The 18,385-nt window shown below is 32.4% G+C and overlaps 1 protein-coding gene across 2 annotated transcripts; it reads left to right on the forward strand.

Moving 5' to 3' along the window:
• Positions 1-174: 174 nt before the first annotated feature.
• Positions 175-15,780, forward strand: LOC130621992 (uncharacterized). Of its 2 annotated transcripts, XM_057437385.1 has the most exons (8): positions 175-488; positions 1,280-1,453; positions 4,132-4,266; positions 8,382-8,504; positions 8,645-9,692; positions 10,432-14,025; positions 14,411-14,506; positions 15,375-15,780. In XM_057437385.1, the coding sequence occupies exons 1-6, from the start codon at positions 408-410 to the stop codon at positions 11,613-11,615; spliced, it is 2,745 nt and encodes a 914-aa protein (XP_057293368.1). In that variant the 5' UTR covers positions 175-407; the 3' UTR covers positions 11,616-14,025; positions 14,411-14,506; positions 15,375-15,780. The 2 variants fall into 2 exon arrangements, with proteins under 2 accessions (XP_057293368.1, XP_057293369.1); XM_057437386.1 differs by lacking the exons at positions 175-488; positions 1,280-1,453 and adding an exon at positions 2,357-3,209.
• The last annotated feature ends 2,605 nt before the right edge of the window (positions 15,781-18,385 follow it).

An 18,385-nucleotide genomic window follows, 5' to 3' on the forward strand; every position in this document is an offset into this window, starting at 1 on the left:
TCTTTCAGTATCTGCTCAACAGACAGTTTGCTTTTATCAAAAATTGCGTACCATTTTCAAATTCGAGAAAATTTGTTAGTTATTGTTTTCGAAGTAAATTATTTCAAAAGTTAACAGCTTGTTTTTTTTACCCTTGGGGCACTCAAACTTTTATCCGTTCAACTTCATTAAATTTACTCTGAATGAATGGAGAAGTTGAATACTTTGAAAATGTTATCAGTCGTTCTATTACAAGAGAACTGTTAAGAGGGTTGAGATGAGTAAACGTATAATTTAACCATTTCGTCGGTTTCTTGATTAAATTATTTGACGCAACAAAAGGTGTGCAATACTTGACGTCAAATACACTTAACATTGTTTGCGAAACTGGTTTTGTTTAACAGTTTCTTAACACAGTTTGTTTAAATATGGCGAACGTTGTGTTACCAACCATAGGTGCGGGAGATGACGAAAACCAATTCAAGAACATTAATCAAAAAACAAGAAAAGTATGTGAGATCATCTTTCATTATTTTTGAAGTTCTTCTAAGGACCCCTTTCTCTTCGATCTGAGCATAGCTAGAGACATAATAACTCTATGATCAGAGTGTACGCGGCGATTTTTTATAAGCTGAAATTCAATAAATGAGTGATCATTTTCAGCACTGTTCATTCTTCGTTAGAATAAAGTAACACGAGTGTATAGATTCTTGACTAAATTCTAAAGGAGGCACAGTCAAGGATTTTTACTCGAATTTTTTAGTTCTTCTTTCTGTCATATTTTGTCCTTATGGCAGTATTCCGCCAGCTTAGTGCAACAGTTTTGCAGGGGTCCCTTAATTCCAAGCGATTTTTTCAATTTTGTTTTTATTTTCCCTTTCTTGTGTCCAGCAACACGACCTCCCACGCCCTGTTTGCTCGACATACAATTTACTAGGTGAACACTATTTGCAAGTTAAAGGAATGTGAGACCTAACAGGGAGCACAGGCATGGTATAGGCATTCACCCTCGTTCCCAGCGCCTGCTGTCTCCGTCATCTAGATGTCAAAAAAGATACAACATGCCCTAGGGACGAGGTTAATAGACAGTATTCATTGTGATGCGTCCAGTTAACTTTGCAAAACTTAAAAATACAACTGCTTAAATTGTCATCAAAAATGACGTAATATGAGTAACATGTAAACGACAAAATAAAGTGTTAGGCATTAAGAAGAAGCTTTACCTAAAAACTGTTAAAAAATACCTAAAAGTTATTTTTTGATCCCCTAAGGACGAAATCTATATGCTTTAACCCTTTAGGGACCAAATGTACCTCCAACGGCAAGTCGACTGACAAGGGAGAGATATTCAATTAGCATCAATGAAGATGAACGCAGACCTTTTCCTGATCTAGCTGTCAGCGGAGTGTCACATCAATACTCTGTTGAAGATATAAAAACAGATCAAAGCAAGCAAGAGATCTTTACCAATTACGTAAGTACTTCTTAATAACAACCTTACCCAAAACACACTTAAAAGCTGCTCACTCTACAAGTATAACCTACGCTTCGTCAAACAAGTACCGGCAGCCGCAAAAATCTTTCGCACTGCTACCAACCAGAGAAATTGTTTCAAGTGAAAATCAAGCAACATTAGCAATCGAGGCGTAGGAAACAAGCAAGCGCGCTAGATGTATATACAACTGCATGAAATAAACCCTCAAACAACTTTTTCCAATAAAACTTAAAATATATTAAACCAATGCTATGTGTTAAATTGGATTATCAGGTATACCCCTCCTGCGCAAAAGTCAAAATTATTATTATACACATTTTTGTTTAAATGTAGGTCGATAAATAAAATGCTATTGTGCGCGTTATTTCAAAATTTTGTTAGGTTGGTGTATGTCTCCGTGGAATTCCGGTGGTCATATAATTTTTTTTATTTAGTCTTCTTGTTTTGTATAAGATAGTCAAGTCATTGTCATTGTATGCCAATGAATTGTTTATGCCTGATTATATTTTGGTCTTCTGTGTTGTAGGGCTACAGTTTCTGCAGTCAAAAAGCTTACTAAAATTTCGCGGGTTGCAACGCCTACAGATCAGCTAAAAAAATAAAAAAAGATCTAAAAACATCTCGACGGTTTATCGAGCTTTTTTTAATATTATGCGTTTGGCTGATTTTGCTTATCATTGAAATGTAAAATCTTTTTGAGTGATGACATTTTTATTTTCGCACTCCATAGATGCAAGAGATGGTAAGTGGAAGGGTGGAAGAGATTATTTGTGCTTCCCACTTCAAGTTTGGCCACGTGATAAGTCAGAATTCAGGACCTGTTTTCTGGTTCCCTGCCAGAGGCGACACAACGTATGGCATAGATCCCAATCAAGTGCGATGGGATGATTTCAACAATAAGAGTCTCGTTTTAAACTTATCATTCTGTTGTTTTAAATTTTTTTGCTTCGAATTCGCGCTTTGAGATAACCTTCGAAAAGCATTCATTGGACACGACTTGTCGTAATTGGTAAAAAACATAAGAAGGCCTGGGGACGGCTTATAATGTCAGAATTCAAATTAGTCGTTCGTATCAGGTTTAACAAACGTTTACTTTTTAGAAGAACCAAATGAAAAAAGTTAGGTATCCTGCGTACAAGCCAACACATTTTTGTGTATAAGAACCTAGTTTAAAAGAAAAGAAATAAGGTATATATGTACAACGTACTTAGTCTAATAAATTCCCTCAAATTACAAAGAAACAACATTCGAAGAACATATGTTTTTTATACTAAGATAATTTCAACATCTAATTCTTCATCTACATCTGAGTATAATCTTTACCATTAGAAGCAATATTTGTAAAGGCTGAAAAAGTGTTTAAAAATAATCACATTTAACCACATCTAACCCGGCTGAAATTTAGACGTTCTTATAAAAAAGTTTTTAAAGTCATTCTTCGTGATTTCTCACAAAGTCGTGAAACAAGGTTTAATACAAACGCATTAAAGTGACGTTTCAATTCAAACTTTTGACGGTATCTATTAGCAACAACAAGTTAGTTCAGAACAATACTCAAACAACTTTTGTTAAATTTCTGAGCGGTTCTGCTAAATGATATAAAATGAAAAAGAACTGTTTAAGATATAAAACTTTTTTTGGAGTTGTAAATGTCTTTTTGAAAATGTCAGAAAGACATTACAAAGCGAAGTCTAACGGTTTGTGGAATCGATTAGTAAACACAAAGGGTAACTACGTAAGTATGAGCCTTCACATTTAAGGGCTGGTTTCCACTAACACTTTTCGAAATAAATTCGGATCAAAAACGTTATCAGTTTTAATTGGGCGTCCTTTGATGATTCTCTCAAGAAAAAGGAATACTACCTTTTAATAAAATTATATTACAACTATTACAACCACTCGCTACTCTGTAAAAGACCATGTGCCTAGCGCGACCAGCTGCCGCTACTTTTTAACCCCAAGGCAAGATAATGCAACCAGATTTTTTTTTTTTAAAAAAAACAGAAAATCCAAGTCGTAGTAAAGCATTTATATTACAGTTTGCACAACTTAAAGATCACACGGCTTGCATATAGTTTCTTTCATATAATTCCACAAGTTGTGTTGAAGTGTAAAAGTGATAAAAACTTGTCTGACACGGCTACGTCAGAGGCTGGCAGTCGTATAGAGATGTTTTATGAGATAACTACTTGATTGGCTGTCTTATACAAGTTTGACTGTAGTTTAATTTTTTATAAATTTCGCGCAAATTATGCAATATCAATCAATTGAATCAGTAAAAAAATATTATTTCACTGAACGCGTTTAAATAAACAAAAAGTATGCTACCTTTTGGCTTTCATATTTTAAGTGTGAAGTAAGTATTTATTTTTATTCAACAGATTCCTTCACAGAAATTAATGTTAGTGAAACACGACTATTCTTGGTAAATTCCATCTTTTTTTTCCCTGCGACTTCTAATTACTTCCAAAATTCAGAAAATTTCTAACTGCGCACGTATAAACACATAGCACGCCCCAATTGAGCGCTAAAGTGATATAAATGAATGTCAACTTTTATCAGGAGTTCACACTTTTTTGGGAAACAAATGGAATGTCTCCTTCAAACTATTTCTTATAGGTTAAAATTAAAACCATTTATTCTTTACATTATTTTAGGGGTATAACAGTAACCCAAGACATAGTGTAGCAGAAGCAAGAAGTCCATTGAATACCATCTCTACGCTGAGCATCCGAGGTATTGCATCAAATCAAGTAAAGGATAAAGAAGATCAGGAAATCGCATACAACGATGTAAGTACATCAGGAGACTTTCCTAGCAAAACTGTTGCCCACCTGCTAAATTTGAGAACAACGACTTACTATATTCGTCCATATTTTTTTATAGTAAAGCAAATCAAATGGTAAAGTTCTATAGAAAATTTCTATAGAACAAATCAAATAGTAACTTACTACACACAAATCAAATGGTAACTTACTATAGAACAAATCAAATGGTAACTTTCTATACAACAAATCAAATGGTAACTTTAGAACAAATCAAATGGTAACTTACTATAGAACAAATTAAATAGTAACTTACTACACACAAATCAAATGGTAACTTACTACACACAAATCAAATGGTAACTTACTATAGAACAAATCAAATGGTAACTTACTATAGAACAAATCAAATGGTAACTTAATATAGAACAAATCAAATGGTAACTTACTACACACAAATCAAATGGTAACTTACTACACACTTTAGAACAAATCAAATGGTAACTTACTATAGAACAAATCAAATGGTAACTTACTATAGAACAAATCAAATAGTAACTTACTACACACAAATCAAATGGTAACTTACTATAGAACAAATCAAATGGTAACTTTCTATACAACAAATCAAATGGTAACTTTAGAACAAATCAAATGGTAACTTACTATAGAACAAATCAAATAGTAACTTACTACACACAAATCAAATGGTAACTTACTACACACAAATCAAATGGTAACTTACTATAGAACAAATCAAATGGTAACTTACTATAGAACAAATCAAATGGTAACTTACTATAGAACAAATCAAATGGTAACTTACTATAGAACAAATCAAATAGTAACTTACTACACACAAATCAAATGGTAACTTACTATACAACAAATCAAATGGTAACTTAATATAGAACAAATCAAATGGTAACTTACTATAGAACAAATCAAATGGTAACTTACTATAGAACAAATCAAATGGTAACTTACTATAGAACAAATCAAATGGTAACTTACTATAGAACAAATCAAATGGTAACTTACTATAGAACAAATCAAATGGTAACTTACTATAGAACAAATCAAATGGTAACTTAATATAGAACAAATCAAATGGTAACTTACTATAGAACAAATCAAATGGTAACTTACTATAGAACAAATCAAATGGTAACTTACTATAGAACAAATCAAATGGTAACTTACTATAGAACAAATCAAATGGTAACTTAATATAGAACAAATCAAATGGTAACTTACTATAGAACAAATCAAATGGTAACTTACTATAGAACAAATCAAATGGTAACTTAATATAGAACAAATCAAATGGTAACTTACTATAGAACAAATCAAATGGTAACTTACTATAGAACAAATCAAATAGTAACTTACTACACACAAATCAAATGGTAACTTACTATACAACAAATCAAATGGTAACTTAATATAGAACAAATCAAATGGTAACTTACTATACAACAAATCAAATGGTAACTTTAGAACAAATCAAATGGTAACTTACTATAGAACAAATTAAATAGTAACTTACTACACACAAATCAAATGGTAACTTACTACACACAAATCAAATGGTAACTTACTATAGAACAAATCAAATGGTAACTTACTATAGAACAAATCAAATGGTAACTTAATATAGAACAAATCAAATGGTAACTTACTACACACAAATCAAATGGTAACTTACTACACACTTTAGAACAAATCAAATGGTAACTTACTATAGAACAAATCAAATGGTAACTTACTATAGAACAAATCAAATAGTAACTTACTACACACAAATCAAATGGTAACTTACTATAGAACAAATCAAATGGTAACTTTCTATACAACAAATCAAATGGTAACTTTAGAACAAATCAAATGGTAACTTACTATAGAACAAATCAAATAGTAACTTACTACACACAAATCAAATGGTAACTTACTACACACAAATCAAATGGTAACTTACTATAGAACAAATCAAATGGTAACTTACTATAGAACAAATCAAATGGTAACTTACTATAGAACAAATCAAATGGTAACTTACTATAGAACAAATCAAATAGTAACTTACTACACACAAATCAAATGGTAACTTACTATACAACAAATCAAATGGTAACTTAATATAGAACAAATCAAATGGTAACTTACTATAGAACAAATCAAATGGTAACTTACTATAGAACAAATCAAATGGTAACTTACTATAGAACAAATCAAATGGTAACTTACTATAGAACAAATCAAATGGTAACTTACTATAGAACAAATCAAATGGTAACTTACTATAGAACAAATCAAATGGTAACTTAATATAGAACAAATCAAATGGTAACTTACTATAGAACAAATCAAATGGTAACTTACTATAGAACAAATCAAATAGTAACTTACTACACACAAATCAAATGGTAACTTACTACACACAAATCAAATGGTAACTTACTATAGAACAAATCAAATGGTAACTTACTATAGAACAAATCAAATGGTAACTTACTATAGAACAAATCAAATGGTAACTTACTATAGAACAAATCAAATAGTAACTTACTACACACAAATCAAATGGTAACTTACTATACAACAAATCAAATGGTAACTTAATATAGAACAAATCAAATGGTAACTTACTATAGAACAAATCAAATGGTAACTTACTATAGAACAAATCAAATGGTAACTTACTATAGAACAAATCAAATGGTAACTTACTATAGAACAAATCAAATAGTAACTTACTACACACAAATCAAATGGTAACTTACTATAGAACAAATCAAATGGTAACTTTCTATACAACAAATCAAATGGTAACTTTAGAACAAATCAAATGGTAACTTACTATAGAACAAATCAAATAGTAACTTACTACACACAAATCAAATGGTAACTTACTACACACAAATCAAATGGTAACTTACTATAGAACAAATCAAATGGTAACTTACTATAGAACAAATCAAATGGTAACTTACTATAGAACAAATCAAATGGTAACTTACTATAGAACAAATCAAATAGTAACTTAATATAGAACAAATCAAATGGTAACTTACTATAGAACAAATCAAATGGTAACTTACTATAGAACAAATCAAATGGTAACTTACTATAGAACAAATCAAATGGTAACTTACTATAGAACAAATCAAATGGTAACTTACTATAGAACAAATCAAATGGTAACTTACTATAGAACAAATCAAATGGTAACTTAATATAGAACAAATCAAATGGTAACTTACTATAGAACAAATCAAATGGTAACTTACTATAGAACAAATCAAATGGTAACTTACTATAGAACAAATCAAATGGTAACTTACTATAGAACAAATCAAATGGTAACTTAATATAGAACAAATCAAATGGTAACTTACTATAGAACAAATCAAATGGTAACTTACTATAGAACAAATCAAATGGTAACTTAATATAGAACAAATCAAATGGTAACTTACTATAGAACAAATCAAATGGTAACTTACTATAGAACAAATCAAATAGTAACTTACTACACACAAATCAAATGGTAACTTACTATACAACAAATCAAATGGTAACTTAATATAGAACAAATCAAATGGTAACTTACTATACAACAAATCAAATGGTAACTTACTATAGAACAAATCAAATGGTAACTTAATATAGAACAAATCAAATGGTAACTTACTATAGAACAAATCAAATGGTAACTTACTATAGAACAAATCAAATGGTAACTTACTAAAACAACAAATCGAATAGGCAACGAAATATAACAACAAAAAACTGTCCACATAATTAAGAGGTGTTTATACGAGATGTTAGACTTTGGCTTGAAGGAAAAATTTTGGTTGATTATACTGATGACCTTGGTTAAGCGGGGTGAATTCATCCCATTTAAAAAGGCAGGAGCTAAATATAAGCCAGGTAAAAGCCAGATAATTCAAATAAACCAAACAAGCTTTTTGTTCGGTTAAGTGAGGTGGGCAACTTTGACATAAGAGAAAAATCCTCATCTTTTAATTGAGCCAGCCAGGCTAGCCCATTCCTGAAAAAGTGTGTGTATGCTATAACATTATTTTAAGCAGAAAAAAAATTTAAATAAGTTACACTCTTCCACTTTTTTGATACTTCAGGCGGCGACAACGTATGGCATAGATCCCAATCAAGTGCGATGGGATGATTTCAACAATAAGAGCCGATTGGAAGACAATATCCAGAAACTTTTGAGTTGCAAGAAAGTTCTGGTGAAACTGGATGTAGGATATAGCGTTTATGTTTATGTTTTTATTTTTATTTTTTTTAATTTCAACGTAAACAAATAAACCATCGCTTGCTTGGCAGTCCTGAGTGTGAACTATGTGCTCAAAAAAATTATTTTTTGTTGTTGTTCTTATAGCTTGCTAAAGTAGACTACATCCCTGGAATCTTGGCTGTCCCTGTCTTTCATTGCCCACGTTGTTTAGATCTATGGCGAAAATCCAAATCTATTCCAGAGAAGTGTGATGAAAAGTCTCAACCAACGCGAGGAAAACCCATAGCACTTGATGATGAAGCTAATTATTTGCTTCTAAGCAATAACTTAGGCAACATCAGCTATATACAAATTCATGGTCGTAATGTTAACACCACTAGACAAGCAGGAAAACGTCGCAAAACCATCATGACCGCATTTGATTATGATGAGGAAGACAACGGCGTTGACTTGCCTCAGTCCTGTGGAGGCTCTCGTTCTTCTCAATCTCCGGCAAGCCCTTACTTTTTTCCATCGACCGGCGGGTCTTATCCTCCTAAATCAGGTGAAGGCCGTTCTATTAATAAAATGGCTGTTTTAAGTGAAGAAAAGATGTCCGAAGGAATAAGAAAGTACGGAGGGCTTAATCTGAGCGAAGCTAGGTTATTAATAGAATCAAAATCTGAGGAAACCGAACAACATGATGGAATTAAAAGTGTCCACGTGATAAAAAATGGTAGAAGGGATCATCTACGTGATTACCCACGTGATCTTCCATTAGGTGATGGATCAAACGTCATCCTGTCCAATAACAATCAAGTTCTATCCGATAGAACTAAAAACAATGATCAATCTGACTGGGAGGACAAGTCGTGTCCAATGAATGCTTTTCGAAGGTTATCTCAAAGCGCGAATTCGAAGCAAAAAAATTTAAAACAACAGAATGATAAGTTTAACGAGACTGAAAAAGTAAGTTTCACTAATGCCTTAGAAGAAAAAAAGCAAATTGGCAAAAAAGTTCAAGCACAGAACGGAATGGATTTAAAAATTTTTAAAGAAAAGCTGAAAGGTAGTGAGGAGGAAAAGCTTGACCGGACAACAGTACAAAAAGAGAAGCCTGGTGTGCACTCAAGCGTGGAGATAAGCTATGAAAATGATGAATCATCCAGACATCTTATTAGTATTGATGAAACTGCAGTCATTGGAAATAAGGGTAAGCGAGATAAAAACATTTGTTTCTACGCAAACTTAAGTCAGTGTAGTATAAAACATTTCTTAATGTTTGAAATAAATGAGGCAACAAAAGTCTCGCCCTACGCTAAAACCATGTACAAAATATGATGAAACAACACGGCTAATTTTGAATTGGGATGACATTGGTTTTTTGTAGATTAGAGTTGCGCATTTTTATCTTTTCAAAATTCAATTGTCAATGTTTACATCAGACTAGGACCTTCTGAATTCAGCACGTCCATTTTTACCGAATTTCGCGACTTTGGTGGGTAGCGACATGGATTATTGCATTGTCAGAGCGTGCTAACGAATGCAAATAGCGAATTTTACACGCTCTCTGCTTGACCTACGTGTGCGCCGAGGTAGTGACCATATCAATCTTTTGTCCGTTTTTAAAAAATGACGAAAATACTGACATTGTTTCATTAACTTCGTCAGTAATTGTAGTCCTTTCATAAGAGCTTATACTAATCTGAGTGAAATTTTTTTATTCAAATTCGTCGAAATGATCCAACTGCACAAGGTACCAACTTTGTCCCCAGGACTATTTTACTTGAGAGCGCTGTGAACCAACGTCTCTTCCTCTTTTTTGAAAAAAAACGTCCCTCCTCTTATCTTAATAAACAAAAACGGAACGTGACCTCTGCTCACGAGAGTGATTTAAACGCTTGAACGTTGTTTTTCTTAGTAACATAAATAACTTTTTTTGTTTATCCTAGACACCAAAATAAACAATGCAAACAAAGATTCTGTCTCAGCAGAAGAATCACCAGCTGAAATTCTTAGTCGTATGAAAAACAGAAAACTTAAAACAAGCGTTAGGAATGCTGGAGTTTGGGATAAAACAGCAGCTAATGACAAACAAAACCACACTCTTGTTAAACACGTCATGTCGACGTCAGGTGGCGGTGGAATCCAACAGTTTGTAGAAGAATCCAGTGATGTGTCGGTTTCTCGAAGAAATAGCGCGAGAAAAGGAAGCATTCCTGTTGGAAGTGAGGATTTATTTTTAATGCAAGGCGGAAAGCAACCTGTCAGTCGCCGTCAAAAAAGAGGCGAGTTACGTAATCGTCCAAATAGAGCCTTCGCTTCTTCAGATAGCTTAGGCATGAGTTACACCCAGTCAGGATATAAGTATGAAAATGATGATAGCGACGCACGAGGAAATCCGGAAATGCGCAAAAGTGCCGATGGTCGATTGCTGTCTTCACGTGGTAAAAACAAAAACAACGAATTTATCAATAACATTAGTGTTAATAACATCAATAACGATGATACAATTAATGCTCAATCAAACGTATCATCTAATGTAAAAGTGAGAAGAGGAATTAACAAAAAAGAACGAAGAACGAGTGTTGACAAAAGTCGAAGCAACAAACTGGATTTTGAACTACCCCCGGTTGAAATCTTAAAACCTGCTACAAATGCTCCAGGCTCGTCCGAAATACTCGCATTAAACTATAATCACCACGACAGTCGCCCGTCTTCTAGATTACATTCGGCATGCTTAAATGGAAAAGATGCAGATATTTCAGATAGGATGTCGTCACCGGTTACTATACCGCTCATAATTAACAGCCATGACAGCAAGCCAAATACCTCTAATTTATTCCCTGAAGTAAAAAAGCAAAATATATTTTGCAGACAAAATCTGTTCAACCCGAAAAATAATATAAAACACGTCGAATCTTCAAATAGGGCACCTGCGAGGGAGACACTCACTCCATCACCGAAGCTATCGCAAAAGATTTCATGCAACGAATTAATGTGTTTGACCATGAGAAATTTTACCAGTAGTTTTACATTCTCATTTTATGACTTACCTGAGCAATACCGAAGAAATAATGACTTTATTAAAAATAAAGCAAAATCTTCCAAATTAAAAAACAAGAAGAAAAAATGAATATCAATTTTTTTAATATACAACATGGTCTATGTTTTTTTCTCTCGTCCCAGGATTAAATCACTCAAATGCTAAACACCATCTACTGTAATAAAATATGGGAAAAAGAACCCTGGAAGTGAAGATCTTAACTATATATAAACAAATGGGCACAAAATTAGTCAACCTCGTTCCCATCGCCTGTTGTCCCTCTGTTATATGTCTGAAACAAAATAGGAGGCCCTGGGGACGAGGTTGAAAATTATTGCGTTTTTTTAAATGAATAAAGGTGCACGTTTCATAAGACAGAATTGTATATTAACCTTGATAAATGTTTTAAAACGTTCTTTAGAGCTGACAACACAGGAGGAGGCAGAGGGGGGCACTATTTTTTTCATTCTGACGCAATTAAATTTGAAAATTTGAATAGCGTTTTCGACAATATGGAGGTTTAAAAAAAATTCTAGGGTAACAACCCCCAAAAAAGGGTAAGGCCTCCTTGGTCACTGTATTGATCCCTTCAATTTTAAAACCAATTCGTCGTCCTTGCCCTTTATATTAATAAAGCCAGAAGAAATAAACTATTTTTTTAATTTTTGACCAATGTTTACAGATAAAAAGCCATAAAGTGTTCTTAACTCCTTCTCATGTCTTCACCAGCTATATGTCTATATATGCTTTATATGAATAAGAACTTAAATCAGGTGTAATTTTGTAACATCTATTCTCTGATGTTGGCTGTTGCTCATTCTCGATTAACCACAATCGGACGTTTCTACTATTAAACAAAATGAAAATATTTTGTTTTCGTTGTCGTAACCATGTACACAAGGGTACAAAAAGACGAAAAAAAATATTCGTTGTAAAATATCTGTTCTTACTTCTTATGTCATGAGAATTTTTAAAAGGTTTTAAAGTGAAAAATAGCTTCCAAAAAAACACTTGGCTGGCGAGAAAAAACAAATGCTTTTTAACAAATAATGGTTAAAAATGGTAACCCAGTTAAAGTAAAAAAGAAAGTCCGAATAAAGTCCGATTATCCCACATAAATTGTGGCCAATCAAACCTTAAAGTTATAGATCGCAGCAATAATTGGAACATTTTGTTAATAAAAGAAGTGCTGTATATCAATTTTAACCTGAATGACCTCTAAAGAACTACCACTATTCTAATGTTACATATATAACGGTTACTTGTTGTAAAATATTTTATTCTCTGAAGATGACTTGAACTATAGTCGAAATATTAGAAACTGAAAAATTTCTGTTTTATTTATGTGCTTGATAACTTGATTTAAATAAAATGAACTTATTCGGACTTTCTTTTTTACTTTTATATTTAAATTGTCATATGGCTCAAAATTTTAACCTGGTTAAGTTCTGAAGAATTAAATTGTTTTTTGCCATTTCTAAAATGGTATTGCTTGAGACTTTTTTTCTAGGCTCTCTTTCCTTCATTAGTTATTTTATTTATTCTTTCTTCCAGTATTATTGCACCTCTTTCCAACTTGTCGTAATAAACGCTCGAGAATTTTCGCACTGGTATGGACTGTTTCAAATTTAATTTAGAGAAAGAAATGCTGTATACTTGTGACAAAGTAATTGAGTTGTTGTAAAAGCATATGTTAAATTGAAGAAGAGTAATTTTATACTTCTGTCTTTTTTTAAGTTTAAAATGAATGTTTTAGATCTTGTTATTACAATCGCTGTAAAATGTTTGTACGTAGCATCAACCTCGCACCTAGTCCACACAAATGTAAGCTTATCTGTAACTCAACGATAAAGATAAAAAAAAGCCAGGGACCAAAATGGACCAGCGTCAGTGTAGAAACTTTACTTCTTATAAGGGTTCAATTAATAATAAAATTGAATCTCAGATTCGAGAAAAAAATTAGAACTCCTTTAGAACATGCCTGGCCTTTTAGTAAATTGTCAGACGAAAGAAATTTATTTATTTATTTATTTATTTATAAAATTATATAAATATAAATTTCAAATGCTGAAATGTTTTTTTTTATAATTTTATATTTATTGTGGGTTGCCACTTTTTTCCTAGATAATGATTTTTTATGTATTTTTGAATATAACTTTTAGAGTTTCCAGAGTCAAGAATAAATACAAAACATTTACGTAGTACATACTAAACCACAAAGCGAAAAGCGTTCCAATTTCCTACTCGAAAAATATGTTACTTTCTAAAGAACCAATTAAAACAGCTGGATTAGGTATAAATCCAATTGTATTTTACCGCGAACATCTGCTGCAGTTTTTACAAAGAAAACCTTCTGTTACAAAGGGTTAACCTCTGTTACTATTCCACATTACTATATGAACCTTGAAAGATGGAGTTTATCTCAGTGTTGCTGCTTGGAATCATTTGCGTGAATTGTGTCTTCTGCTTAGAAAGCAACTTTCTAACAAAAAAAGAAATAGTAAGTGTAATGTTGGAATCTTTTTTTAGAAACATCGAGTTGATCTTGAAATAATTCTTACGGTAGACTCCATAACAACTGCCTAGCTAGAACACGCACCTTGTTCCTTCTCTGCCGCTTTTCAGCTGCTACTTCTCTCTCATTTCCTCAAAATATCTCCATCTCGAACAATTTTTTAGTCCCCCCCCCCCCCCCCCCAAGCGTCCACTACGTCTTATATTACTCTGAAACTGAATCAAAATTTTTAAAAGCAAATATATGGTCTTTTACTGGGTTCATACTGAGATTTTTTGCCAAGAAAGTTCCATTATATATCGCAGTTTACGTTGTGAAATTTCAGACAACTTCCTGTATTCTCTAGCTCATCTACTTTTCTTTTTCTTAGAAGTTTTGTCGGTCAAACAATGATTGTGAAGACGGGTGCTGCAAAGGCTTCGTCTGTCTCAAATATCTTCAAGAAGATGAAATGTGTTTGCTAGAGGTATTGATCTCTTCTTAAATATTAGACACTAGTGATCTTGCAGCAGGAAAGTCGTGGGTTCAAAAAAGCTGGATTGAAGCGTTTATATACTAAGTTACCTCGAATAACAAACTAAACCCCACCTTTCACCCAGATTAATCATGAAGGGATCATTATACATAGATTTTTTAACCTAAATATAGAAAATAAGTTTCGTTAAAGAAATAGGGAGAAGTCACCATGTAGGAGCAAATGAAATTTTAGCCTCAGCAATGAACGTAAACTAAAAGCCCCCTTGTTTCTCAAGAATTAACAAAATTAACTTAAAAAGCCCTTTAAAAAAGGTATTTAAAGTTAATATACGAGGGGAAATAATTAAAAGCAACAATAAAAGAATTGACGGGGTATATATTCCTCCCACGCATCCGCAAACAGCTGTTTCTAGCACCAAATCTTTCTTTTAACTGTGAAGGAAAAAGCACGTGAAAAAATTGTTCTTACGCCTAAAACAATACATCTTCGTATGAGTAACATGTAAACGAGGTTCTCTCCACGCCATTGCTCAAAGTAATCCTTTCTGGCTTTTATCATACGACGCGAGGAGGAATTATTTAGAAAGATAATTAAGTTGTAATTTCTTTTCTATCACGTCTTGACAGCACTATCATTACCCTAAAAGCATTCTTAGTTTTATCAAAAACATGGTCCTTTTTAATCCAAAAATAGGCGGCGTTTTAACAGATTTTTATTTCTTTATTTTAATAATAAAGTTTCTAATAAAGTAAAAACGACATGTGTTTTTAAACACCCGACTTAAGCAACTTCGAGCTCAACCTCCTTTTGCGTTTAATACGAAGAGCTGTAAGTTGAGTGGTTAATTTAATTTCAGGACAGGTTAAGAATTGGTTGTGGATGTTTGCCAAACCTTGAGTGCAAGAAACAACCGATATTATGGAGATGCACAAACCCAGTAAATGAAGTCACGAGAGATGTGAATGATATGATAGTAGACAAAGGGGTGACAAGAAAAGAGAGTGACATATTGAAGGATGATATGGAACGAAGCATTGACAAAGTATTGAATTATTTGTCAAACAAAGTGGAGGAGAGCAAGTAATTCGATTGATTCCACCGCAGAGTTTAATTCGAAACTTTGTTGTCGTTAAATTAAATACCCTGTAAGGGATATACGTAAATTTGTTAGTTAGTGAGTGAATGATTTTTTTGGTAAATTATTTGGGTGAATGTAAACAAGCATAAATTTCATTTTTTTTTAATATATTGTAATATTGCAATGGCCTATTATTTCTTCCTCAAAACATCTCGAATCTTCTTTCGATGTAATGAAAAGCCTGTTACCCTTTTGCATTAGATTTTCACCAAGATAATTAAAAAGTGTAGGCAGGCTCTTCAAAATTTTTCTACTTGCCTTTGTTGCCTACAAAAAAAAGAAAGTAAATGTTAAATAAGCATTTTCATAAAAATGAAAAATGAAAATAAAAAGAAATTCTTAACAAAAATAAGCTACACTTTGTTTTTACGAATAAAAAGGTTTTATGTCAGGCTTAGTGAAGGTTTTACACAGTTGCGAGATCTGTATTATTATATTGACTGAAGGAAACAATTTCTATAGAGAGTCAAATTAGTCTGCTACAACGGTCAGTTCTTGTTTGTTTTTATTTTGCTAAATCTCGTTTCCGATTTGATGGCTTCCACGTTGAATGTGGAAGTTCTTGTTCAAAATCGCAGTTATTTTTTCCGAATTATTTTCCCTGTTTCTTATATTTTTCACTGTCCTTTTCATATTTTTTTCGTTGTTCCTGTTATTTATGTTTATTATAAATCTTTTTTCAGGTCTTTTTAGATCACTTTTTCTTTTTTCTTTTAAAACCACGTTTGTCAACGGTTAAAACCACGTTTGTCAACGGTTAAAACCACGTTTGTCAACGGTTAAAACCACGTTTGTCAACGGTTAAAACCACGTTTGTCAACGACTATCTTCATCTTTTTTTCCCCGTTTCCTAGCCGGATTTTTTTTTAATTAAAAACGTGGCCAAGTTATAGTGTATTGATATAAAAAATTGTTCAGAAAAAGTTGCACAACAGTCACCACCGAGAGATAACATAATTATTAACAAAATTATTTTGTATACATATTAAAACCCTAAAATCTACTAAAATAACTGCTGAAATAAAATCTCTTATAATAATACAGAGACTGTGTCTGTCTGTTTGTAACAGGCAAAGTGGATATCGTCATTTTCCTATGATGTCGCCGAAAAAGTTATATCTCGAACGTTAATCGACGAATCTAACGTCGCGACGTCAATAACACTACTTTTTTTTTAAGTGAGACATTACATATATTTGCCACAAATAAATAAATAAACTTACAATAACACCAAAATAAAATAAAAAAATTATTAACGATTTAACAGTTTAACATGGTTTCAGTTAAGAATTAACAACGCTTGATTATTCAGGATCGAATGAGTGACACAACATTTCCGAGTTCCATATCTGTCAGCTGGTGGTCCCGAGCGAAGGATCTGCAACCTCTCAGGCAAAGTAGTGTCGATCGCAGCAAACTAAAGGGGATTTAGATCTAATAAACTTCGTGGCTTCTGCGAATCTGATATTTCTTTTTTCTGAAATTATTTAAGACAGTCTCTGATAAAATCGTTTACATTCTCTTTCCATACCACCGTTTGTTGCAAAAACAAGGGGAGTTAATGGTCCAATTTCTACTTGCATAACTCTTTCGATGTATTCCCTCTTCTTCTCTTCTTCGTTTTTCTTAAAGCATTTGTCAAGAGAAACACCCTTGTATACTATAATAACAAATACTATAATAACATATTTATTTCACCTATACTTATACCACCTGTATTTCTTACAGAATTTTCATAGCCGTATGGGGTGAAAACAAGTAGTTTCAGGTGTACTTAACAGTAAACATCAAAAATAAAGGTGGAGAGCAGATTTTTGTGCCTAAGTGCAAATGTGACGGAGATTTTTGGAACAGCGGTTTTGTCATATGTCATTTTGTTTTTAAATGCTGCAAACGACTTTATTTTATAGCTTGATCACAAGAATCTCTGATCTAGCGGCGTGTTTTATCTATTGTGCATGCACAAGCAAATCGCCTGGACGATTTAATAGCTGCGCATAATGGTGGTCTATGGAGATCCACTTTAAGATTTTTGACTTGAGATAACCAAGAATATTTTAGGTGCATTAGTAGCAATAACATTTTATAACCTTCTTTTAAACTCCTTTGAAACTTAAGTAATATCTGTCATAACTAACTATAATATTTTTTGATTTTTATTTCCACAACGCACTACGAACTTCGAACAATGAAGTTTAGTTATGATGAGATGGCGCCAAATTTAATAAATATACAGACCGGAAACATTTAACAAAAAATCGAACGCGCAATATGGAGGCTTTATTTTTATTCACGAGATCTTTATCTTCTTCACTCAAAAATTTTTTTCAGTCAGGTCTGTAGTAAAATAATAAAAATATGTTTGTCACATGTTGTTTATCATTTTTGCTATTTTTATCTTCAAATTTCTTGATTCGTGGCCATCACAATAAAGAGAAATATTTTGCATTGCTTTTTAATTTAGCCGCTATTTGGCAAATGTGTGAAAATACTGAAATATCAATTATTCAGCACCCACAAAGATGTAAACAAAACAGGTATTTTTAAAGGAGAGGCGAACAAGAAACTATTTTGGCACCCAGAAAATAAATTTTAAGTGAGAGAAAAATATACATAGATTTCTAAATCCTAAAATCTGCTAAGATACCTTTTATAATACCAAGTAAAAAACTATATTTCACGACTAACTACCTATATATCTTTCTAACAACATTTGTACAGAAATTCCA

The sequence above is a fragment of the Hydractinia symbiolongicarpus genome, chromosome 12, assembly GCF_029227915.1.
Source record: "Hydractinia symbiolongicarpus strain clone_291-10 chromosome 12, HSymV2.1, whole genome shotgun sequence".
Lineage (NCBI taxonomy): Eukaryota > Metazoa > Cnidaria > Hydrozoa > Anthoathecata > Hydractiniidae > Hydractinia > Hydractinia symbiolongicarpus.